This window comes from Pinus tabuliformis, chromosome 8 (genome assembly GCF_031772625.1).
Source record: "Pinus tabuliformis cultivar Carrire ecotype Pingquan chromosome 8, CPIR1, whole genome shotgun sequence".
NCBI lineage: Eukaryota > Viridiplantae > Streptophyta > Pinopsida > Pinales > Pinaceae > Pinus > Pinus tabuliformis.
The window spans coordinates 1492167867-1492194302 of record NC_142294.1 but is presented as its reverse complement, the minus strand read 5'-3'; the positions used below and the strand labels follow the sequence as shown (position 1 = coordinate 1492194302).

General features: G+C 34.5%; 1 protein-coding gene across 1 annotated transcript in view; it reads right to left on the bottom strand.

Annotated features, from left to right (window-relative positions):
- Positions 1 to 26436, bottom strand: part of LOC149241474 (calcium-transporting ATPase 8, plasma membrane-type-like) — a 209618-nt gene that overhangs the window by 111840 nt on the left and 71342 nt on the right. The window contains exons 8-18 of the mRNA XM_089370556.1: positions 5038 to 5108; positions 4820 to 4903; positions 4646 to 4723; positions 4434 to 4505; positions 4247 to 4330; positions 4065 to 4147; positions 3861 to 3969; positions 3671 to 3726; positions 3505 to 3547; positions 3336 to 3419; positions 3044 to 3181 (exon numbers count right to left, since the gene is read on the bottom strand). Of these exons, the coding sequence (XP_089226682.1) occupies positions 3044 to 3181; positions 3336 to 3419; positions 3505 to 3547; positions 3671 to 3726; positions 3861 to 3969; positions 4065 to 4147; positions 4247 to 4330; positions 4434 to 4505; positions 4646 to 4723; positions 4820 to 4903; positions 5038 to 5108 (902 nt within the window). The remainder of the gene's footprint in view (positions 1 to 3043; positions 3182 to 3335; positions 3420 to 3504; positions 3548 to 3670; positions 3727 to 3860; positions 3970 to 4064; positions 4148 to 4246; positions 4331 to 4433; positions 4506 to 4645; positions 4724 to 4819; positions 4904 to 5037; positions 5109 to 26436) is intronic.

The following is a 26436-nucleotide window of genomic DNA, read 5'->3' as shown; positions in this document are numbered from 1 at the left end:
ATCATGGCATATGGCATATTTGTATGCCCCTTGTTGCACATGTTGAAACGTTGAGCCAAGAATCCAAGGCATCGGCTTGTTTGATGATGTACCTAGATGGACCCAAGACACCCCCAAACAAGACTTAACCCTATTTGATGGATGTTGCCTTGTTCCAGAGCCTAGATGATGATGGAGACCACCAAGATGACTTGGGAGGGCTAGCATATCACGCCTATATGCCAATGCTTTCCCTAGAGGTGACCACATCATCCCTAGATGCCCTAGAAGGGTGACATGAGCGACCTTGGGCATGATGTCATGGTGGAGGAGATGTTACTTGGAGATGTAACCATGCACTTTGATGATTTCCTAGAGTGAGGAGCACTCATGGACCACTTTATCACTTGCTTGATGGCGACTATCCTTTCTAGGAGGATGAAATCATGTTGGAGAGCATTTATTTCACACATGGGATATTTTGATGTATTTGTTATGTTTTAAATCTATCTTAAGGCCGGCTTGTAACCTTTAGACCTAGTTCAACACTCAAGCAAACTTTTAGGGATTTTATTTGTAAAATTATGAAAAGTGGCTTGGTTGCCCTCATATAAATAGAGGGAAGTCACTTTCATTTTGTATCATCACGCATTCCTAGTGCATACACTTCTTTCTCTCTTGAGAAGTGCACACTAGTTATCTTGTACTTTTCTCTTGGAAGCAATGGATATCTAATGGAGCGAATTGTCTTGGGAGGGAGATTTTGCATGGAGAGACTTGTTTGGATTGATGAAGTCATTTTTGTGGAAATTGTGTAAGTTTATTGCTATTATCTTCCATGTTGTATGCTATATTTTCAAAATTAGGGTTTATACTTGAGCCATATTAAAAAGTGCAATATCTTTCTTGAAATCTTGATTCTATATGGTATGTGAAATTTGATTTGCAAGAATCCATCAAGGGAACTTGGTTTATGCATCCCTTGACCATTAATATCCCATATAGAGAAGTTGCTAGGGTTTTTAAGAGAATAAAATTAGTCTTCCACCCTCTTCATCCAAGGCCTTTTATCATATACCTTGCCCTAATTGACTCCATTACTCAATTGAGATAAGGCACTAATCAGCTGTGGTGGTCATCCTAAATTTCTCTCTTTCCTAATTTCGTGGTAGCTAGGGTTAAAGTTTGGGTTTAATTTGCATGTGTATGGTAAATTTGCATCTACCTATCTTTATTATATTGCAAAAAATTGCATTGAATAAGTTAAAAAGACAAAACCTAACACTTGCTGCATCTTTATCCCCAAATTAGGATTGATGCCTAGGCTTGGTTTTTTGTTTTATGCATCTTAAACCATTAAAAACTCCCAAAGTTTCCTTTTCCCTAGCTCACCCCTTGATAGCCTTTGATACCTTGTTGAATCTATCTTTGAAAAGGCTATTTCTTCACTGCTATATGTTTTTGCATTTTGTGAACTTGCATATCAATAAAACCCTAGTTTGAGTAGCGTTCTTCTTGTCTATGGAATTGGTGGAAAGTGTGTTTGATCACTTGTATCTCTTATCATGGCCATTAATGTCTTGCTAGTACCTTCCCCAATATCCATTAGGCCTTATATCACCCTTGAGCCCTTGTTTGTTGAAGATCTTGTTAGGTGATTTCTTTAGGGAAGAGTCCTTTGTGGGGATAATATCCACCACTAAATAGCTGGCGAGAGGCCATTGAGGTGACAGTAGTGGTTGATATCTTTGTTTCCATAAGATCTAGATTGCCTAGTGAGGCTTTGCACCAGGCCTACTACATTTTGTATTAACAATCCTCATTGTAGTGAGGTTGAAACGATCCTTTATTTATTTCAGAGTTGTAGGTATGTTCAAGGCTGCTAGAATTTTGTTGGTGATACTTGGTGTCATCTTTTATTTAGCAAGATTTCTTGGAAATTAGCACTGCTAGCTAATGTCAACTCCATTGCACTTCATAATTTCCAGGGTGCTTGGCATTGCATAAGAGTCGTTGCATTGCATATTTTCTGGAAGCTTAAATGTGAAGATTTTAGTAATGTGTTTTGCCTTGCTTCTTTTAAGGAGCATATTCTTCAGTAAGATAAATTTATCATTTCAAATTAAAAGCACTCTTTTACTAAAATATGTGAGAGGTTTTCTAATTGAAATGCAGTTGGACCTAAAGACCCTTTGCTTGGCCTTTGCATAGTCTTGTGCTTGGTTGTATATTATTTGTGTAACACTATTTATGTTAATAGAATCAACATTTTCCAAAAAACAAACAACTCTTCTAACCCAGTTGGGTTGGTAGAAGTAACTTTCTTGTACAAAAGGATCTATAAATAGCTTATCTTGACTATCAATAGGACAGGAAGCCATCTTCCTTATCCATTAGCTCCTATATAGCTGACACACTAAAATGCTGTCCTCTTATGTCTCAAATATTGTAACATACATAAGATTGGAAACTAAAAGATACAATCATTAGGCCCTTCAAATCTATTTACTTTTCTTCCAATTTTTTGGTTTCCTTTATATAGTCCACAACCAAAACAGCTGTGAACAATGTTTCACCTATACCATGATTTGTCCATGCAAAACAAACCTTCAAAGGAATACAAGAAGGGTTAGAAGTAATCTATTATTTTTTCAATTCTCAATGGAAGCACCAACAGGACTCAGTGGTGGTCACCGGAGTTTCCGGTCAGCCACCAAGATTTAATTCTCACTGTGATCTGCTCATTTTGTATGGCATGAGTTCAAGAGGAATGAGACCACATGTAAATTTTCGGTGATTTTGACAAATTAGATACCCTTGACATCTTAACTTAAAGAAGAACGCTGTTTTGTTTTGTTTATCGAAGCTTCCAATTATGTGCAAGAAAGAAAACAAGAAATAAAAAGTTCAATAGAAATCTGGTGTGGATTTAACAAACATTTCTGGAACAGTTGCTTAATGTTCACTATGCAATAAAAAGTGAGTGATATTGAGTTTAAGCATTTCTTGATCTCCAACTGTTTCTACTCGGACTTGTGTGGTCAAAAAGATTCTAACATTTTACCTCGGGTTTAAAGACACTCCCTGTAGTATTGTGGGCAATCCCCTCAATAAGAAGGGATTGTACAACAGAGGGGAGACTTTCTGAACTGTCTGGTGGTTCCCTGATCATGCCAGCAACATATGCCTTAACAACTGTCATCTGCAAGCCAAGTATGATTTGTTATTTCATAGGGTTAAGGTTCACATACAATTAACAAGAATGTAAATTGGGCCATGCCATTTTTTTAATATAGCCGATAACACAAATAAGAAAGAATCATGTTCACTAATATTAAGCAATGCCAATAACCAACCTGATTCATGGTCAGTGTCCCTGTTTTATCACTACAAATTGTCGTAGCAGAACCCATAGTCTCACAGGCTGACAACCTTCGTACCTGCGATTTGTGAATTTTTAGAATGCTGAAAACCCAAATCACCCATCAACCCATCATAATACATTATTTTGAATCAAATACTAACCAAAGCCTTGTCAACCATCATCTTCTTCATTGAATAAGCTAAACTGTCAAGAAATGAAAAAAAGAGATGGTAAGAAAAAAAAAGTAGCTCTCAAAGAATTCAGAGATTGTTACTAAATTCTAATCTGAATAAGCTAAATTTTAAAAACTTCTGTGATCAGTCATACGTCAAGGTGACTGCCAATGGAAGTCCTTCTGGAACTGCAACAACAATAATTGTGACCTAGAAACAAATACTTTTATTAGTACCTCTCTTCATTACAAACATTTTTGTAAACAACAAAATCAATGATTATATAAAAACCATCCATCCAAACACAAAACTGGCAAGTTATTGAAGTGGACATGCTGGCCTACCGCAATTGCAAAAATTTTAACAACTCCATTAATTGCATCTCCAACCTTAGTCTTTCCTGCTTGAAACAAGGGCTTTCCATTGGAATCTTCTGTATGTCCAGTAAAAAATCTGATAAAACAAAACATAAAGTACAGTCAGTGAATGGAACATATGACAGTACACAAATAATTTAGAGCAAAACAATCAAGGGGAGTATCACTTACCTTATCAAGAGGATAACAAAGACTACAACTGCCACTGTAACTCCAACCTTACCAATAAAAGTCGCAACACCATTGAGGCGAACCTATTAGAAACAGGAGACTCTCTGTGAGTGTTGAAGATGTTAAGGTACCACCAATGGCAAAGAATAGAATGTAAATTAAACAAGCCGGATAAGTCAGACCTGTAAGGGAGTTTCTTCGCCATTATCCTCTGATATGCTAGCCATTAATACACCCCACTCAGTATTTAACCCCACACCAGTTACCTGAAATTTTGAAAAAAGGCGATTGAAGTTCAGACCAACTCCTTTAAATCACAATCAGGAAGCATAACTATTTTCAAACGACTAACCAGACATAACAACTCACCAGCATGGTCCCATAGCCATCTGCCACCTTACAGCCAGACATCATAAAGGGATTTTTCTGATTTTTGTCAACCTATTAAGAAAAAGAAAAATGAAGAGGCAGTCATAGACTGATGCAAGTGTTACAAATTTTAGCATCACAAGCTTCTGGGAAAAATTCCCTGCTTTGCCAATAGGCCAAGATGCAAATAGACCAGCAAGAGAGGTACATACATATTTGCTCTCCCCAGTCATACTAGATTCATCAATTGACAGGGAATGTCCAATAATAAGAATGCCATCTGCAGGGACCTGTAAAGGAAAGATGCGTCTTTCAGAGCACACTCATTCAATGTCCAAAATGAAGCATGCATTTATGGTATTAGTACATTGGCAATTTTAATATACCTGGTCACCAATATTGAGGGGTACAACATCACCAACAAGAAGATTGAATATGGAAATTGTATCTCTTCTTCCACCCCTGATCACCTAAGAGGGCAAATACAAAACAGTTGTTAATCACAATACCAAAAAGCAAATCTCAAACATTCAACGTATGTCTATAGACACATATATAGACGTGAAATTTCAAAGAATAAGGCAGTTGGTGACGGTGGATGCACCTGAAGTTGAATGTTTTTCTTCTCTTCACTCAGAATCTGGAAATGCAGAGATTGTCTGTAATCACTGATGGCTGCAAATATAAAGACGAAATAAGTATAAAATGCAATAAGCAAGCATTACAAATAATATAAGAAACTAGGTAAATACAAAGTATATAATGGTGCTATTTATTCCTTGGATGTGACCCTAACATTCACAGACATCTATATTTTACCCTTGGGAAGAATGAGTGACTGCTCCATTGACATATGGTACATGACACCAGTAAACAGTGGCATGAGGAATGAGGAAAGGACGCTATTCACTCTATTACGAGCGATGTGGTGAAGTCTTGGTCAACAATTGAGTTGGAATATTAGTGAGAGCTCTTCCTATGCACTATTTCCTCTCTCAACAAATTTTTGATTCGCTTATATGGTAAGTTTTAATTTTTAACATATTTTTTATTTATTTATAAAGTAATTTTTAATTATTTTGCATATAACATTATTGTGCTTATTTTAGAATAAAATAATTAGAATTTTTATTTAATTACTCGAATTATTTTTATAAAATATTTTGAGTAGAGGGGTGGCAAGAGTGGGGTGTTTTTTCACCCCAAGGAATATTTGGAAATATCTTTCTTTTAGGGGATGGGTTTATTTACCAATAATAAGGTTAAAGCTTATTTTCTCTTTCAAGGACTCCAAGTGGTTGTCAAGAAAGGAATTAGCAAAATTACAATTGTATGGGATTCAGCAAATCTTATTAATATTATCCTAAGCAACACCCTTCCTCTGGACATGTAGCTACAATCTATCGTCATGAAAATTCATTCAGAATCTAGAGAAGTTCAACTATAAATAATTATTCCACGTGTTACGCCATAATAATAAGCAAGCAAATCACCAAGCTAATGTGGGGGCTAGCCTACCTACAAGTATTTAGGTTGGGGAGTCCTCCTCCCTCTCTCCAATCTCCTAGTTATATATGAAAGGGCCCATTATGGGTTATCTCCCCCTTGGGAGCATTCATCACCTCACCTATCGCATGTTGGTCTTATCAATAATGCAAATTTCAAAGGATCCAGTGTGTGGTTGATCAGTCATTACACCCGACATTAACATGGGCTTCATTCATCGCCTTGCTCCACCCCACCTCAAGATCAAATGCAAGGAGTTTTGGGAAGCGACAGCATGTAATAGTGGGTTTATTGCATATAAGAGGCATCAATGCTAGAATGACTGTAATGGGTGAAGGCTTCTAGTGCAAGCATTCAACTCTAGGTTTGTGGGATGGTTCCATAGAGCCCCAAATTTTTCCAAGGTTCCTCGCCTCTCTTCGTCAAGGTTTGCTCTTAGTTATTTATCTAGAATTGATGGTGTCAATCGGGTATGGTGTTTCTCTCACCAGTTTTCTCACAGTGAGGTTGTTGAATAGGTTGCCTTGAAGCGAGCCACCGGCTGGAGGAGCATGGAGTGTCGAATTTTGTAGACCCCCCACTAATTTCCTGATGCTTTATTTCACCATTTTGATGACCGGAATGGCCATATTTTTTAACTAAATATTTTTTGAGTTCATCATGGTAAAGAAGTGAATAATTTTTGTGATTGACCCAACTCCAACTCCATTATGCCTTGATTCAAGATTGCTCCTTTATTAGTTAGCTTGTGTGCTTCTGAGTTCAATTGAATGTATACATGGTATAATTCTATCTCTTTGAATTTCCTCAACTGCAAAGCTATCCTTTGGAGTATTACGATGTTGGCAATTACTCCTCCAACCTTTTTCTTAGTGACTTACTTTATTACAAGCATTGAGTCTCCAAAAACCAATAATTTCCTTATACCTTTGGTAATGGCTAGCCATCTAGAGGTTTGCGAAAGGGGTGGGATCATTCCCCATATTTGTTCCTCCTTGTTGCTAATGGCCTTAGTATATTAATGATTAAAGCCAAACATGCGTGTCTTCTCCATGGGATAATGATGGGATAATGTTATACTTTTTTGTTGTTATAATATATTTGAAGGATAATTTTTTAATGAACTCATAAAAACTTTTGGTAGTACTACAAGGATGCTAGTACATATAGAAAAATATGCTATTTTTATTCCATAATTTTTGAAGAAGATAAGAGACAAGTGCTGGAGACATTTGTATGCCAAGTTCAATTATTGAATGATGGGTCAAGTATTTGGACTACTACATCAATCCCAACAACTATGGCATTATGAATTACAAATTGTTACAAGAAAAGGTGGAGTCATATATTATTTTGGTGCAAATTATTTCTTTCCACATTAAATAATATTGCAGAGTAACTCACTACAATTTGGCAGCAAAGTTGCACTTCCACTGAGGATTTGCATCTTAATGAGACTTTGCATACTCAATGGGCTCAATTTACATCACAATTAACCTTAGTGCACACAAGGATAGGGGTTGGTGATAATGAACTCGTTTGGGTTTATAATGCTTCGAATGTAGTTTACACTACAAAGTTGGGTTATTAGTCATTAAAAGTAAATGGATAAGGCGAGAAAAAACGGTGGTACAAAAAAGATTTGGCAATCTAACATGACATTAAAAAGCATTCTCTTATTGTGGATAATACTTCAAGGTTGAGTCTTAACTTGGTCTAAAATGATCTAGAGGGGATTCAAGGGCCGAACGACTTGTACTTTATGTCGTGAAGCTAATGAAGACCCTTCACATCTTTTCATAATTTTCCCCTTTACTCATCAACTCGTAGATGCATGCTATAAATCTTTCTTAAAGAGGTTGGGTAAGAAAAAGTATTAGTTTTTCCCCTAGGTTGTGGCTTAGGGGATATGGAAATCTTGAAATAGGTGTGTGTTTGAGGATAAATATCTATCCCTATATTTGGTAGCTCTTTGTGCCTTATCATGGATCAAACCTCCAAAGGGTAGTACTCAATCAACTCGTTGTATTTCTGTTTGACCACTCATTGATCGATCTCATCCTTGGGGTTTTTTGATAGAGCCAACCAAGAGAGGGGTCAATGTTGTGCGACCATATTTGTTATGTGCTTCTTTAAAAATCACTCTATTAATGATAAAGCAAGTATAAGGGCTATCGCCAATGACATTAGGAAGTTCAATGCTCTATTTTCATTACTTAGAACTACAAAATCAAAGAACATAGAAAATTTGCAAGAATTTAAGGATTCAACTGTAGTGATAAGTTGGATGTAAGGTACATTACAAATTCTAAGTTTGGGTCTTGAAGCCTTAGCCAATTAGCCTATGGAGATGATCATCTTATTTCATGTTATCTCATTTCTGCATATATATAGAGAACAAAATATATTGGTAGATACACTTTTAGAATCGACCCTCAGTCTTCCATTAAACTCTTTTTTTTGTTGGAAGAATTCAAGGATAATTTACTTATTGATAGTCAACACATTACTTTATTTTAATTTGCTAAAATATTAGTATTTTGTCATCAAATGACTGTTGATCGACACTATTTATAAATGCATCAAGATTTTGAATCAAATATATTTTGAAAGGCACAAATTAGAGAGATACATGGAAGAAGAATTTGAGAAAGATAAGGGGGAGATATTGATGTTATGTTGTGGCATGATTTCCTATGGAATGTACTTTCCATTTTTAGCGAAATAGAAAGTATGATTTTTTTCTTGGAATACATGTGTGTGTGTTAATTAAGTTTAGTTTCAGTGGTTAGGTAGAATTATTGTGATCCTCCTCACCTGGTTTTGAGTCTTGTAAGTTAACATGTTTGAGCTCAATAATAAAGTAATCTATGTGGTGCTCTTAAGTTATTATATACTACAAGCTCTTGCTTTCGGGATGAGAGTGAGGTTGATTTCATTGTAAGCATGCATTTGATTTATGAAATTAACATGTGATCTAAGAAAGCACCATCCCGTGGAATATAGCCATCAAAATCACAAGAGGATCAAACCAAGTCGGACTACACCAACCCTTAACATAATTAGATTTTTTTATTTCTCCTCTCAACTATCATGAATTTTAAACCTTATACCAAAAACACCCTTAAAATCCAATTACATTAATAAAATTCAACCATTTATAAAAATCTAATTATAAAACCTAATTTTTCACTTTTTAATTTTAATAAAATAAAAACAACCTTAATCTCAAAAGTCTAACAACCTATGTACTCCAAGACGACCCAAAATTATCTTTTACGGATAAGATTTAATTTTAAAATTTTATTAAAAAAACTAAAGTATAGTACCGTCTCATCTCTATTTGGTAAACAATTTCTCTTATTCAATGTCAAAATTATAGTGAGCTCCGGAGGCTTCTCTCCAAGCTTTTTGAGCATAGGAATGAAATCTTAAATCAAAATAAATAATTTGTTTCTTTAGGTCCGATAGACCAATGTTAGGTCTTAGCGGACGCTAACCACCATCATCATCATCATAATATGTTTTATTCATTTTTAGTAATATATTACTCTATATATAATATATATTTTATAATAAAGTTTATATATTTTATTATTTTTAGTAATATATTACTATATATAAAATATATTTTATAATAAAGTTATATATATATTTTATGATAAAGTGATGTAATTTTAATAGTAATAATAAAATAGAAAAAAGGTTGTAAATTAAAAAATAATAAAATAGTATTTTTATTAAAATTAATATATATATATATATAATATAGCTTATGAGGTATATAATAGATTTTTGTTAATACATTTTGTGGTAAAAGGGTTATGGAGTCATCTAACGAGGCAGAGGAATTTCCTGGACGGCCAAAAGTGATTGGAATTTGGGTAAAAAAATTTCAAAAAATCTTGTTGAGACAGTGTTTGAATCGTGTTTTTGATGGTGAAAATGGATTCAGCACCATCAAAAATGTCTAGGGCACCTAAAATTTTGAAGTTTAACAACTATAAATTGAATTTACAAAAATCTTTGTTCGATTTTCTCCAAATATGACCGGAATTTCCATAACTTTCCGGGCAATTCCTTCGGCTAGTTAGGCTACGGCAAAGGGTTATTGGTTCTAAATTTTGTGGGCAAAAAGTGATGCTAGGAGATGGTGCGGTCTAGGCCCTGAATAATTTTGACGGCTTAGATACCCTTAGGTTGCCGCTACTCAAGTCATAGGTTAGGCATGCCAATCATCTAAGGACTCACATTACTTAACTATAAATAAATAAATAAATATTTAACATAAATAAAATATTTTAATTTCCACCTTTATTTCATATTCAATTTTATATAAAAATAAAGTAATTGAAACTAAAAAAAATCTAATTTCATTTATAACTTTTAATATAAGGGAAATGCATAATTACTTTAATATTTAATATAAAATTTACACATGACATCTAAAATAAATATTAATATAAAAAAACATAATTAAAATTAAAAAAGAAAAGAAAAGAATATGATGAAAAATAATCTAAAAATGTATTGAAGTGTTTGAATCTAAAACTAAATGAAAACTTAAAAAAACTAAATAATAAAATTCAAGCTAATTCAGATTACATTTCAAATTGCATATATATGATTATTAAGTAAATATAAACATTAAACAATTCTAATTAAGTGAAAGAATCGAATTGAAAAAATTAATTGTGAAAATTATTCAATAGAATATAAAACAAGGTCGAATAGTTCGCGATCCCTCACGCTTAGTTTAAATATATTTAAATTAAAGTAAAAAACAATAAAAATATAATGAGACAAAACCATTAACTATTGTGTGCAATATTGGCACATTTATGTAGTTTACTGTACCATTGAATTTATAGAGCGCTTAGTTTAAATATACTTAAATTAAAGTAAAAAGCAATAAAAATATAATGAGACAAAACCGTTAACTATTGTGTGCAATATTGGCACATTTTACCCAGAGAATTTGCCATGTAGTTTACTGTACCATTGAATTTAGAGTATGAGTGGACCAGGTAGATTGACTATTGTGGTATGAAATTGGCCCATCTTTCTAGAGAATTTTTCGTGCAGTGCACTGTATTATAGATGTATTTATGATGTGGCTAGTTGATTAATTCTTTCCGGGAGTTATTTGATGTCTATTGAAATAAATGCATTTATTGGTCAATTGCTTTAGTTGTCATTGAATTGTTTTATAACAAGAGGGAATGTATGAGCTCGAGGCATTGTTTTATAACAATACAGACTATGTGAGATGGAGGCTCAACGCACAATTGAATAATTTGAAGAGTTGGTGGACACTTTGCAAGATTGCTTGACATATAGTCATCAATATGAAAGAGATCTGACACGGTGCTACAAGTGCACGATTGAATGATGGTTGACAATAAAACCATCATTACAAAATAACCTATAAAACCTCAAATAACATGTATAGGACATGTCACACTAAATCATCACAATAGGATACAATTATACCATGTATAAGACATGTAACACTAAATCATTAGAATAACACACAAGAATACTAAGTTTACATTATAGTATATACCGACTCTGGACGAGATTTGTAAACTTAACAAAACTTAAACCCTAAACCCTATTAAATTAATCATGTAGAGTGCTACCCAACATAACTAGTCCTATCATTCCCATATCATTAAAATAGACCCGATTGAAAGTTTTTGATACAAACCTAATTCTAGAAGCTAATGCAGTTGCTGCTCTGTACATTTTGAGCAAAGAAACTTCAAGTCAAGCCCAAAAATAGAGCAGGAGAGACCCCTATGCACTGAACATGACTATATTATTGCCATGTTTAACATCTAGTGAAACATACTCAAATATATCGAAATGTGTTTAGTGACACTAAGAGTCTAGAAGTCTTCATTAAAGCTTTGGGCTCAACTAAATTTCATTCAATTACATCACATTAAATATTTACAACATAATTGATTTTAGTTTAGGGTTGTATCAATAGAAAAAAAACAAAAACAACCAAATAATTTTTTTATTTTATTTTTTTATATTTAATGATGTTGCACTTTTATATTTTTATAATTAGAAAACATGAATGCTTGTTATAATAATAATAATAAAATAACCTAAGAAATCTTAAACAAAAATAATAAAATAAATTTATGTGTTTTAGTAATAAGATTGGAGTTGTAGAATTAAGGTGGGTTATAAATTTGGAAGACAATTTATTTTATAATGTAAATATTATCTAATTATATAAATAAAAATAATATAAATTCGCAGGAACATTTATTGCAAGGAGAGGAGAAACTGATATACTATAATTAATATAATTAAATTGTAGATTAAAAATTAAAAATATTAAATAAGGAAAAATGATTAATGATGAAAATCTAATAAAAAAACCGAAACACGATCTCTGTGCACCTTTTGATATAAATGCTATAAATGCCAGTGAAGTATTCCTATCTTCTCTTTTGAGTCCACTTCGGGTGGCAACTCGACTACCAGCAATGGGCAACTGGCATGACAATGAAACTTGGCAGGACGGCCATACCAGGTGGCTCTGCCAAGAGTTAATGATATTAAAGGCCGAGGGAACGTCATGGCAGAGGGGCGATGGGTTCGCGCGAGGGAATGTAATTGTTCTGTACGCATTTTGGTTGGGTTTCGGAATGGAGGTTTCCAGAGAATGGCGCTCAGGGAATTACATTAATGTTTCTATGCTCCAGATTGGGTATATGAGCGGTATTATATTGCTCTGCTCTGAGCAAAGAGGAGAAGGTGCGAGTTCTGGAAATGTGAGAAGGGGCAGAGGCCATACCTTTGCTCAGTGGATGCTCCATCGTTTTAAGACGGAGAAATCTGCAGTGAGAATTCATTATCGGGTTCAGCCTTCCATTGGGGTGGTTCAGGGCGTTCAAGTGCGGTTTGGGCAATCTCGGCTTCATACTGTTCATAGCCCTCAAGCATCACAGCTCATGGCACCGAGACAGCGTGGAGTCCCGCGAAGAGGAGGGGTCTGGGGTATTCGCAGAAGGGAGGAGGTCCAAGCACGGGAAGTTCAACCATTGGCTATGGTAGAGCCTCCGTCTTCTCCTTCTGAGGAATCGGAACCGCAAGATAGTCAAATGCACACTTCCAGCTTCACATTCAGATGTCGGAAAAATCGCTCTAAAGTGTCTCTGCTGATCACTGTCATTGCGACAGAGGAGGATGAGGAAGACTCTGACAGTCAGGAGGAAGATGTTGGGGAGCTGGCTCAGGCTGGGATGACACCAGAGAGGGCGGATTTTGGCAATGCTAATCCTCCTCCAGGCGTTGTCAATCCTGAGGAGCTTGCTCGTGTTCCGGGTCTGCTTCAACCGCCAGAATTTCTTCCGGGTTCCCGCCAGCCAGTGAACGAAGATGCAAATCTTCCAGATTCTGACAACAACGCATAAGGTGAGCCTTCGAAGGCTAAAACTACTGTTTTTGTTGCTGCACTATGATCAAATTTTGGAGTTTTGGAGGGGTCTCTTTCTTTCAGAGATGTCAAGTTTTTCTTTAGGGGTAGTGGAATGCCCAGATTTCGTAGGGTGTCCAGATCTCTGGAATCACCTGTCTTCCTACCCTCTAATGCCACAATGATATCAGCAGCAAGGTGCGAGAGACATGCACAGGCTCTTTGGTTTCATAATTATGCTGCGGTTGTTCTTTTTGGAGGAATTTCTCTTGTAAGTCAGAGGACTACATGCTGCTGAGTTGTCCATGCTTATCTCTATTGTATCTATCTCTGTAATCAGGCAGCCTTATGCACCTGCGATGCTTTTCAGATGGAGGGTGTCTCTATACATCCTCAGAGGCCAGTTCCTCTATGTAAATATTTTCCCTTAATATATTAGCTTAGTCTTTACATAGAAAAAAAAAAAATTTGACATTCGTTACATTCATGAAAGAAAAAATGTATTGATTCGATATTGAGATTGGCTTGCTAAAATTAATTATCAATAAATTATTTATGTTAAGTGATTACCAATTAACTATTTATATTAAGTGATTTTCCAAGTGACTTAGGTGGGTTTTGATTCTTTCCTCGTAGTTTCACGCGCTAGTCTTGTTTGTATATTTTCCAAATTTTTTATTGGAATTCGAAATTTACGCTGTGAAACTTTAAGTCGGCAGTTTTGGCCCCGAAGACGCTCCAAAAAGTCTAGCAAGCCCATCTGCGTCAGCCGATTGCTTGAAACTTGGCAAATACAGGCACTGATTCATTGGTTACGTGAGAATCTCCAGTCCAATCACATTTAAGAAATTTGTCAAAATTGCCAGTCTAATCACATTACAACGATATGAACTGCAATTTTTACCATGTTCGTTCACACAATAGTCAATCCAATCACATTAAATTACAGCAATAGGCACATATGGTTTTTCTTTTCAGAATGAAAAAGCATGATTGTATTATATTGAGATTTTTCAGAAAGAAAAAGCATTATATAGATTATATTGAGAGAATTTAAGTTTAGATGATACAAAAAACAGCAAATAGACGCTGTATGACCCAGATAGTAGAAATACCAGCAGTATGTGCCTGATATTTGGGATGCAAAACAGATAGCAAAAATGCCCAAAAAGAGTGACATGCATAGTGACATACATAGTGACAAATATAGAACGATACCATGCGGAAGCGGCACATACCAGATCTGTTTAGATAAGGGAATCTAAAAACAGGGATATAACATGACATGATCAAATCACATAGAGGCAGAAGATGAAGGGGCTAGCAGCCAGGAATGGAGAAATCTTGAATGAGCCAGGAATGCCCATCGAGAGAAACCTTCAGGGACCAGGATCCAGTCCCGAGAACCAAGCCTTCCTTTGACAGAGAGTCCGCTTGTTGATTTTGATTGCGGTATATGTGCTGGATTGAGCAGTTTTTCATGAGACCCCAGAAAAACTTAATCCTGTCCAGCCAGCCAGCAAGGTGGGGACATCTGATGTGGCTAGAGCCCAAGACATGGTCGATCACAGATTTTGAATCACCAAAGATAGAAATAGACTGAATGTCAAAAAAAGTGCAAAAAGCAAGAAGACCTGCAAGGGCTTGCATCTCCGCTAAGCTGTTTGAGCCTCTTCCTCCGTTCCATGAGATAAAATATTGCATATTCTCGTCCATGATGATGTGAACCCCGCAGCCACAAATTCCTTGTTGTTCTGCACCGTCAAAAAAGGTCTTCGAAGTCTTTAAGCAGGAGCAGATTGTATTTATTGAGATAATATAAAGATAACAGATAGTACAACAAAAGTTTCAAAAAGCTGGAGAAGTTCATAAACTAAACAAACAAAATTGGACACTGTGTGCATCTGGAATGCAAGCTTTGGAGCTGACACACAATTAACCATATACAAGACTTTTTGCACAGTGACATGATATTACCTGGGATATAAGCTTATTGCCCAAATGGATCAACCATTCATAAAACCATACATATAGTTATATGTATGATGATATTAAATGGCAAATTAATTAAAGCGATTGTGTGTTGCATTTTTTAAATTAAAGAGATAAAAGTATTTATATTAAGCTATCAATAAAAAAATTTATGATACTATCTCAATCAATTCAATTAATATAGAAATAAAAAAAATTAGATTTTATAAATTAATATATACCTTAACTTAAAATTATTATTTATTTTTAATCATAAAAAATATTTGTATTATTAATCTGGATAATTCACTTAATATACAAATAGAAATATATATATATATATATATAAACCATTTAAAAAAAAAATTATGAAAATAAAAAATTAGTAAAATAATGAAAAAAAAATCAAAACATTACTATTTCACAATACACATCTCTTCACACGTGTGAGCTACTCTCTCCATTGTGGAGTAAATGCAAGAATTTTTTATGAAAATAAAAAATTAGTAAAATAACAAAACATTACTATTTCTAATTTTTTGGACTTTCTGGTGTTGGAATCCGGCCGAAATATTTGATGTGAAATATTGATTTGTGTTATTTAAACTGGTTTTTTGACTATATATATGGATTCCCCATGCTCAAAAACCCCTAGGGCACTTCTACTGTGCAGGGGTTACCCATCAAGATTGTGATTTCAATAAATTCTTGCCAGATTTTAGAGAAATTAGACCGGAAAAACCCATTGGAAAACCTTCCAAAAAGTCTCACTAAAGACAACTCGTTTGCAAATGTATATACTTCTCTTCGGGCTTCCCATCTACTACCTGCATTGTGGAGTAAATGCAAGAGCCATGTGTAATGTGCCAACGTGGAGTGTGCAACATAAATATAAGTAACATCAATATGATTATTTATAACACTATGCCCATGGATTGGAAATGGAGTCCATATAACTATCTCTATCGATTTCCTTTCCACATTATCCATATGGTATGTCGCAAACTTCAATTCTCGATTTGGTCTTAACTGTCGCTCATTGATATCACACATTATGTTTGCAGAATTACATACTCCCACCTCTGTTGACAGCTGACTGGCATAGTGCCCAATGCAATGATGACACAATAAGACCGTATTGCTTTTAACCAATAAAATACAAATAAATAAATTAAATTGATAATAAATAAAAATCAAATCAAATGTTCTAAAGTTTTTTTTTAAACCAGAATGAGTAGTGTTTTTATATATATAAATCGCGCTAAGGTCGGCGGAGGCGGTTGGTTGGTAAAGTCGGACTCGTAAAAATGGTGAGGTCTTGTGCTCAAACCTAAGCGAGGGCGTTGACTAGTTGCGAGGAGTGACTTGCCTGGGCCAAGCCCACTCACCTTTTAAGGTCGGCGGAGGCGGCTGGTTGGTAAAGTCGCTTCCTACAAAAAATTCTCATTTTTGGTAGCCTATGGCTATACATTCGACATAACTGTAATAGTAAATACATACATTGATAGTTTGTCATTCAAAAGCATTTTTCAAAAACTAGGTGAGAGAACAGACTATTCCTCCATCAGCGTTGGATTGTTCAGATCTAGTCTAGTGAATTCTTATTCATTTCTCTAGCTGTTCTCCTCCATTTGTAGCTTCAGTTGCTCAATTTGCTGATGCAACGCATCCACCTCGTCTTCCAATTAACGGATGCACTCCTTCTTTTCCAATTGCTGCTCCTGCATGGCCAGAGCCTCCTTTTGCTGTTGATGTAGACAACGATGTAGAATAGCCAAACCTTCTCGAATCTCCAAATGTTCCTGCACACAGTACTTACAGGCATTCATGTTGTTTCCACCTTCCCGAGCTTTGCCCTCCCTTGACCCCCCTATCCTAGGCCTACAACGACCCCAAGGACCGGACAGAGAGTTGTCCTCTGCAGAATTGTTGGGCACGCTCATGATTTTTTGCAGTATGCCACAAACCCCAAACTCCAGAATTCCATAGACCCACAACTCCAGTATGCCACAGACCCCCAACTCTAGTATGCCACAGACCCCCAACTCCAGAATGTCTGCAACGTTCTACTCCAACCTCCCCCACACAACTCCGCTTATCCGCACAATTCTTGACCTCACTCAGACAACCAACACTTTGTAAATCAACACCCAGGTTCCCCTTACAACAGAAAGCGCCCCCAAAGACCCCCTTGAAGGCCGACGCTTTGACCCAGAACCCACAACATATGCTCAGTGACCCAGCTTCAGTCACTAGGCCTTCGCAGATACCACTTAAGCAAAGATTACCCATAAACCATAATAGCATATCAAATCGTTACTCCTTAAATAGAAGGTGCAGGTCTGGATATTGATGTTGTACTGGAGTTTGGTACTCGTGGAACTGAGATCCCAATGCTCCTACTTAATTTCCCATCTATCCACCATAATTTCCCAACTCTTCTCCTTGTCGTTCATTCTCACCCTCACCTTCCTCCCACGCGTGGCCAAAGCAATTCTGAGGAGAGGGATTAAATGTTTCTCATGCTCTCCCATTAAATTGCCATCTCCTATGCTGGAACACCGACATTTGCAATAGATTTTATGTCGTGGGGGTTGGGCTCTCACGCTGTGAGACCTACCAAACAAGTGTAGTACCATCGTGAAGGATGCACACACGTTGCTACATCAAGCTGAGATAATCATTGCCATGAGGCACAAGGGCAGGTTGGGCCAAGCAAAGGACGATGCGACAAGGACTAAGGAGCGGGACGCTGACAAAAAAGGAGAAAGGGGCCATAACAAAATGGAGAGGAGGAGGAACGATAAGGATGGGAGGTTTAACAAGATGAGAGGAAGAAGGGTGACGGGGGGAGAGAAGAGGGGATAAAGGAGAAGAGGGGAGGGGAAGGAAGGGGCAAGGGTAAGGAAATATAATGAGCGACTAACCTTGAAACATCCAATTTATTTTTCCTTTCTAACCTCTTGGGTGAGCCAAAAATTCCATCCTTAGACTGATAATTGAAACCCATGACTAAGATTAGGGAATGCATATCGTTTCCTCAACCTCATTCACAATACTTCTTTCTACATTCCACTGACAAGCCAGGTTTTCTTGTTTATTTTCTTCCTGGTTATTCCCTCTTAGGATATGAAAAAGTGACACCAAATCAAATAAGGGAATCATCCCTTGGGATTTCTTAATAATTTGATTTAGGTCCATGTTTTTTGCCGATGAATTATAATTCATATTCTTTATGATCAACATTGAGTCTCCTAAGACCTGGATCTTTCTAATGCTCTTTTTTTGTGCCAAGGATAGACTGAGAAATAAACCATAAGCTTCAACTTGATTGTTTGTCTTCCTACCGAGGCCCCAAACATATCTGTCTTTGATGTTTCCTTTGGGATTAATGATAATCCCTCCCCCTCCTGCCACCCCAATCAAATGTTCTAATGTGAACTTTATGATATCTGGTTTAATTTTTAGTCAGTTACCAAACTAATTATAGGTCAAAGGAAATGTGAATACGTTACTAGTTGTGTGTGACAGGGTAATAATAATAATAATAAAATATGTCAATAAAAAAATATAAAAACAATAATAATAATAACTCTACATTAATATCCCTTTCTTTTATAGAAAACCGGTCTAACATATATTATATTAAAGAATAATATATGTTATAAAAAAATATGATGGGCATATATATGGTTAAATGTAATATGAAGATTTTAATAAAATTGATTATATACATATATGTAAAGAACTATATCTATCTTAATCTAAATCTATCAAGTCTTAAGAGATCTCTTTATCGTGAACTTTTGCATTCAAAAAGAGGTTTGCATCTATATTTGATCCTTCTTTAAAGTTTGATAGATGGTGGGTTAAAGTGTAGTCTAAAGAGTGCACAAATTAGCTTGGAAAATAATGGAAATTCCAGCAATATTATGACAAAATACGACATTTTTTTTTTGAAAATTTGGGTTACAGCTGTCAAACTTCAGGATTTTTGGTGCCCCAGGGGTTCTTGATGGTGTTGAATCTATTTCCACCATCAAAAATATGATTCAAACACTACGACATTTTGATATATGGAATTTTTTTTACTGGATTCCAACAAAAAATTTGTCGTCCGAACGAATTTGTGGCATCGGTAGACAACACCATGGATTAAAATGGGTCTATGTTGGTTATATTTTCATTTTCCATTATGATAGAGATATGTAATTTATTCAATTCCTAATATATACTTGATATGTGGCATTTAAAAAATATTGATGATAAAACAATTTCAATTTGGATTATAAATAGAATATGTCACTATGCAAATTAAATAAAATATTTTAATATTAAATATACAAAGATAAATAAATAAGAAAGTGATTCTTATTACATTTATATGTGTTTTTTAATTTACGATATGAGGGAGATTTTTAATACTTAATATTAGGGGAAGTGTACTTTAAAAAATACTAATAATCAAAAACACATTTTAATATGGACAATATGACTCATAAATAAAATAATTTAATGACCATGTTTAATTTCTATTATGCATATATTATTACACCGAGAGATGCTCTCTAGCCTAGTATGGAAGAGATGTTGTCATGTCATGTAAACATTAGTGGATTTTAGACTTCAAAGTCTTGACAACCCATGGTTTTTCCCACAGTATTATAAACCCATGTTTTTTCCCATGATATTCTTCCCCAAAAAATATTTAAAATGTTTTCGAATATATAAATACATATTTCAAAGAATTTTTTATAAAATTCTTTTAGATATAAAATTGAGAACAATTTATGCACACGTATCATAATAGATTTAATAAAAACTAATAATGCAACCGGCCTAGATCCATCTAAACTTTGGATCTATTTGGCACCAAAGAGATCAAAACTCTTTTCACTCCAAAAGAGGTGTGCACCTTAATCCCTCTTCACACTTGGTAGATCAGGAGTTAAGATGAATTGAGGCTGGCATAAAGTGAATGAAGATAAAAAAAAAAAAATAAAATTTTATGGTTAAAATATTTTATTAGTGTGATGGTCATGATAAAAGAAATGCATAATTTATTTTATATTTGGCATAAAGTGAATAAAAATAAAAAATAAAAAATAAAATCTTATGGTTAAAATATTTTATTAGTGTGATCGTCATGATAAAAGAAATGCATAATTTATTTTATATTTGAGTCTATCCATGATGTATATATATAAAACCTAGAATTATAAAGTGCCTAGATGGAAATGTCGACGTGAAAACCTTTTTTTTTCAAATTTTGCACATTAAAAAATGTTTTAGGAATTAAATGTCTTGATGTGAAAACTTTTTTTTCAATTTTTGTACTTTAACAAATGTTTGCACCTCAAATCTAGGGTTAACATAAATTTATGCTAATTTATAAATTTCCCATATAAATAAATTTTAAAAATATTAGAAATTATTCTTATAAAAAAATTGAAAATTATCAAATTATTATGTTGATAGGCATGCCTATTTTGGAATAGGGCTTAAATAATTTTAATTTAATCCACAATAATTATTAGGTGGATGGTAGAGATTTAACCTTCATAGAATGTTCTAGAATATTCTTAGTAATATACAAAAATCAAAGGTTGAGATTTACTTTCAGAGCAGTTTTGACTTTTTTGTCCTTTTAATTAAATTTATTAATTAAAAAATGACCATATGGAAATGTGTTTCAGTAGAGAAATAATTGAGATTGTATGATCCAACTATATACCAATATAGATATTTCAAACTTGGTAAATATAAGAAATTCATTGGAGTATGGAAAAAGGAAAAATAAAATATAAACATAAATTCATTATAGGGGTGGTTTGATTGGTGATGCATGTGAAATGAAATCTTTGTGAAATATGTAATTTGAGGTTAAAATTCCCTTGATTAGCCATTTGGACCATGCTAGGGAGCGTATGAATTCACTTAGAGACTATATTGATAGTAGCTAGAATCGACTATGTGTCCCACAAGTATAATCCCAATCCATAATACCAAAAGAAAAAAATATATATAAATTCACACACACACATACACACACACAAACAAACAAAAAATGATAAGAAATGCATCTATGACTCTCCCATTGTCAATAATCAACCTATATCCATCTTAACCCCAGATCTATCAAGCACCAAGAGGGATTAAATCTCTTGAGGTACAAACCTTTCCTCGAGTTTTGCATTAGAAAATGACGTTTGCATCTCAAGAAATTTGATCCCTCTCAATGCTTGATAGATCAGGGGTAAAGATGGATCTCGACTAGTTTATTTAATAATAAGATCTTTAATTTTATTTTGGATTTAATTTTATTTTAAATTTAATCAAATTAAAAAACAAAAATTAAGTTGTTGAGTTTCTATAATTTAAATGTCTTATTTTTTATTTTTTATTTTTAAATTGAAATCATTCTTACATTTAAAATATAATTTAAATAACAAAATATAATAATTTTACCAGAAATTATATAATCAAATTCCAACTAAATACATCTTTTTTTGTGTGGTTTACTATACCAAAGATCGATATTAGATACATCCATGGAAAATCCACCCGTGCCTAGGTGAGTTGGTTATCGTTCATGTAGAAATGACTCCCAAGGAGCGAGCTTGTCAATATCAGTGGGACTAGACCCAGGTAGGGACGATAATAGCGACTCCTCCCTACCACCCGAGCTGCACCCACTTGACTCCAGCTAACTACACTTAAAAAAATCTATATATATATATATATATATATATATATATATATATATATATATATATATTTGATGGGTCCTTGAGATATGTATTTTCTTCTTACAAGGAATCTATCCAACGTAAAGTTCATCATTAAGTTTTCATCTCTAAGAAATCGATCATTGGGTCCAAATATACCAATCATTCAGTTGATTAAAGGCCCACGAGTTCATAGATAAGTTTCAAATCTCCAATTGGAAACTGAAAATTCATTTATATTCCATTGAAAATTGGGGATAATACAATATGTTTTACATTTTATGAGATTTAACATAATGGTAATGGAAATCAACAAAAGTGATACTCTTCGATGGGAACCTCAAAGGATACGCAAAACTGATCACAAAAGAAGAGACGATTTTACAAAATCTGAACCACTTAGAGTTGTGTTTTAGATTTTGTATATATTGTTGGTTTCATGGTGGTTGTTAATCCAAAGGAGGAATTAAAGTGTGGTGCGTTCTATTTCTGTGAACTATCAGCTTCTGACATGGTTGCAGTGTTAGGTAAGGTTGATTCAGCTATCATATCAACTAGATGTTGATCAATATAAATAAAGAATCCCCCATCTCCTTCCTCTAGAAAATCCTAACTGGGTTGCAGGATCAAGGGCCATGTGATTTTCAAGAAAGGCATTGAAGAGTGAAACCATACATGAAACATGACCATCCTTGTCCTAAATAATAATAGGTTGAGTTTTGCTTTTGTAATATGTTAAGGTCATTGATGTGTGCATATACCCATAAGTGGATCCCTATTTTCAGAAGGTAACACTCTTTTTTTTGTGTACACACCATGGAGGAGTAAGCTTGTGAAGCTCTATTATACACTATGAGCTCTCTTTTAACAATAAACAATAATAGGAAAACTTGTAGGTGATTGTGTTGAGTCATATCACATGTTCGAGCCCTTTCAGAGTTAGAAACTTGATCCATTTAGCTCCATGTCTCTATTTACTGCACTAAGGATTCACTACACTTAGTGGCATCCTTAGTCGGGAGTTTATCAATGAGAAAAATAAAATGGATACCTTGAGGATTTTTTTTATGGTTTTACCTCGTCGACAAACACTTGTCTTGCAACCAATTTTGACCTCCTACTACTCCCACCTACTCGCGTCCAGGAACAAATTAATGGATTGATTGATTGTGTGGTTCATATTTATTTATATATTTACTTTGAATTGTTGAAGCTAACATTCAATTGTGTTTATTTGTACTAGATTTGACATTTAAAAAATGTTAGCATACATACTTTCTTACATTATGCCTACACATCTCCCTATATTGGATTATAGAGCACCTCTCAGTGAAATAATTGGTAATTTTGTGAAAGTAGAATCCCAAGATTGGGTCGATAATCACTAGTAATGTTACAAAAGTAAGATCCACGATTGACGGTGATCGAGCCTTTTTGAATTCTTGTTTGGGTTTCTCTATGTCTTTTGTTGAGAAATCAATAGGGAAACAGTTAGGGTGATTTCTCTTTTACTTGATAAGTGCTTGTGAATATATGTTGGCTTATTATTACTTTTATTATGTTCTTTTCATCAAACCATTACCAAAACCATTGAACATGAAGATCACAAAAAGACAATAAACACAAGATGTAGGCTCCAAGCCAGGGCAAAAACCCTTCAAGGGGAAAACCTAGTAAATTCTTCACTTCTATAGAATCAGATCAAAGTGATAAATTAAAGACCCAAAATTCAAGACCAAGACCTCCCATAAGACTGAAGTTAGCCCTCCTTCCAAGCTCTTTCAACAAGTCAAAGTCAACTCAAGTTGGCAATAGTCAAAACTCTCCAAACTTGCTCAAACTTCAGATTTTTGGCCCCTGCAACTAGGTATGCAATTTTTGGCCCTTGCAATTCCTGAATTTTTCACACGTGTGGCAAATTCTAGGGAAAATTATCTCTCTTTTTACCCTCACTCTCTCTCCTTTGACTTCGACTCTTCTTCTCTTGTATTTCGCTGAATCTCTCTCACTTCTTGGCACATAAATCAAACTTTCTTCGTAATTCTCCAAATGAGGACGAGTTTCACTTTATTTATACACATCCAAGAGGTTGAATGGGTCCCTTCTAGGGACAACTTATCCAGGGAGGTCTGACTTGGTATTGTGGGGACAAAATTGACATTTTTGACACAAATAAAATTATTTTTCTTATTTCTTTCAAAATTCCAAATGGAACTTGACTCCAATGGAACATGCTTGACCTAGAAAACAATTTGACTTGAGCTTGAAACCCATGCTTATGAAATAAAAGTTATTTTTCTTATATTTATTTTATAAGAAATATATAATGACATACATACAATGACAATTATGAGGATTGGACCTAGTTACATTTTCCAACGCTCCATCTTAACTAGGGAGGTATTCATAATTACATAACCAGTACAAGGATACTCTCAAATTGAAATATTCTCATAAGAATAGTCCTATTGATAAGCCATCTTTCAAGCATCAACATCATAACCAACATTGTCAAATAACAATATAACAAGTCCTTGACTAACTAGCTCTATCTCTCCATTATATTAGAGCACAATGCTAGGAGGCATACATATGGACACCGCCATAGCCTCTTAAGGCACACGCCCCATATAGATGTTCAGTAGGTATGTCCTTTTAGGACTATTCTTATCTTAGATTTCCAATCCTCAAAGAAAATTAGTCCTCTTCGACCACTCTTATCTTGGATACCTTTCCTGATCCTCAAAGAGTGTCTGTTCACGAGACTACTTCCTATCTTGGATTCCTAATCCTTAAGGAGTACCAGTCCCAGATGCTTATCCAATCCTCCATTCTCTCTACTAGTGTGTTCACCAAGACTTACAGATGTTATTCTTGGTCTAGTGCATGAAACATGGAGAGCGGTGTCCCTCACCACTACCTCTCAATCAGAGAGATAACCCTTGCTCCCTCTTAACCAGGGAGACTTCAACCATAAGCTTCATTTTGTCTCATTCATTGGCTATTTGTTCTTTTGTTAAGATATTTAGTAGTAGCTACAAGGCTCCTTCCTTGCACCATCATATAATATTGAGCTTCGACCTTCTTAGATTTTATGGACCCAACCTCTTCATCATTGTGACAGGGTTCTCACCATTAATCACTTTCCATCAACCATCATTTGTAGTATCTTCATCATCAAAAGTATCTTGTCAAACCAATAAATGTATCTCTTTATATCCAATTGGGAATGTGAACTTCATCTAGATAATTTCCAAATCCATCATGTGCAACCAACTATCTCATGATTGCTACCTTTTCAGCCTTTATAGTGTACAAATTTCTGTCATATAATCTTCTAAGCCATTACCAGTGTTTTCCATCTAAACCATGTGTTCTTTTGAATTGAGTTGGATCAAATGGTTGTATGTTCAACTGATATCTTTCCAACCTATATTTTTTCAATATGTTCTTTTAGGTAGCCAAATCATATCTTACAAAAATCATCAATAACAGAGTTACCAAATCATGATCGCCTTTTGTCAAGATGTCAAATTCTACTACTAACTCCCTCTAAGATCAATATCTCTTTACATGGTCTACCTTCATTTTGTTCACCTTTCAAACATCAATCAATGTGTAATAAAAAAACTTCAATATTGTATCCATCGAATTCTTCACAACTCCTTCTAAAATTGTCATTCTTATCTTACGTTATTGAAGAGACCATATCAGATGTTGATCAATACCATGCTTCTTGCGTATGGAGTAATCATATTGAAGAGTTTTTGTTCTATCTAATTCTTAACCAAGACATATCATGCTCATGCTTTCAAGTAAATTTTTGCATCCAACACTTCCTACAAAAATTTTATGAAGACATGAAGAGCTTCTTTTCTAAAGATATGCACACATCTTCCTTTCATATATACCCATCTAGTTGACTTCCTTTAGAACGAATTGTTTCTTTGACTTTCCTTGAATATAATGTCTACGATGAGACTCTTTTCTTCAGATGAGAGGTGCCTCAATTATACCTTCATGCTGCAAGTCGACTATCTTCTAGCTTCTTCGACTCTTGCTTTCTTCTAATCACGAATGTACTTTTACAAATAGTTATTCCATATGATGAAGAAAATTCTTCTAATAATTAATATTGTGGATCCCTGTGATCCTTTTATGCTAAATGATTGTTTATATAACATGATGCTAGACAGTAGTTGCATGAATTGAGAAGTACTAGATGGCCCAAATCCTTCTATTCTTGCTTTTGCTAGATGTCTGCTTCCAATGAGATGCAATTGACTATGTAGAATCTAATCCTTCCAATGTTATATGCTTCGTTCCATGATGCCATAAAAGTAATTGTACAACCTAATAT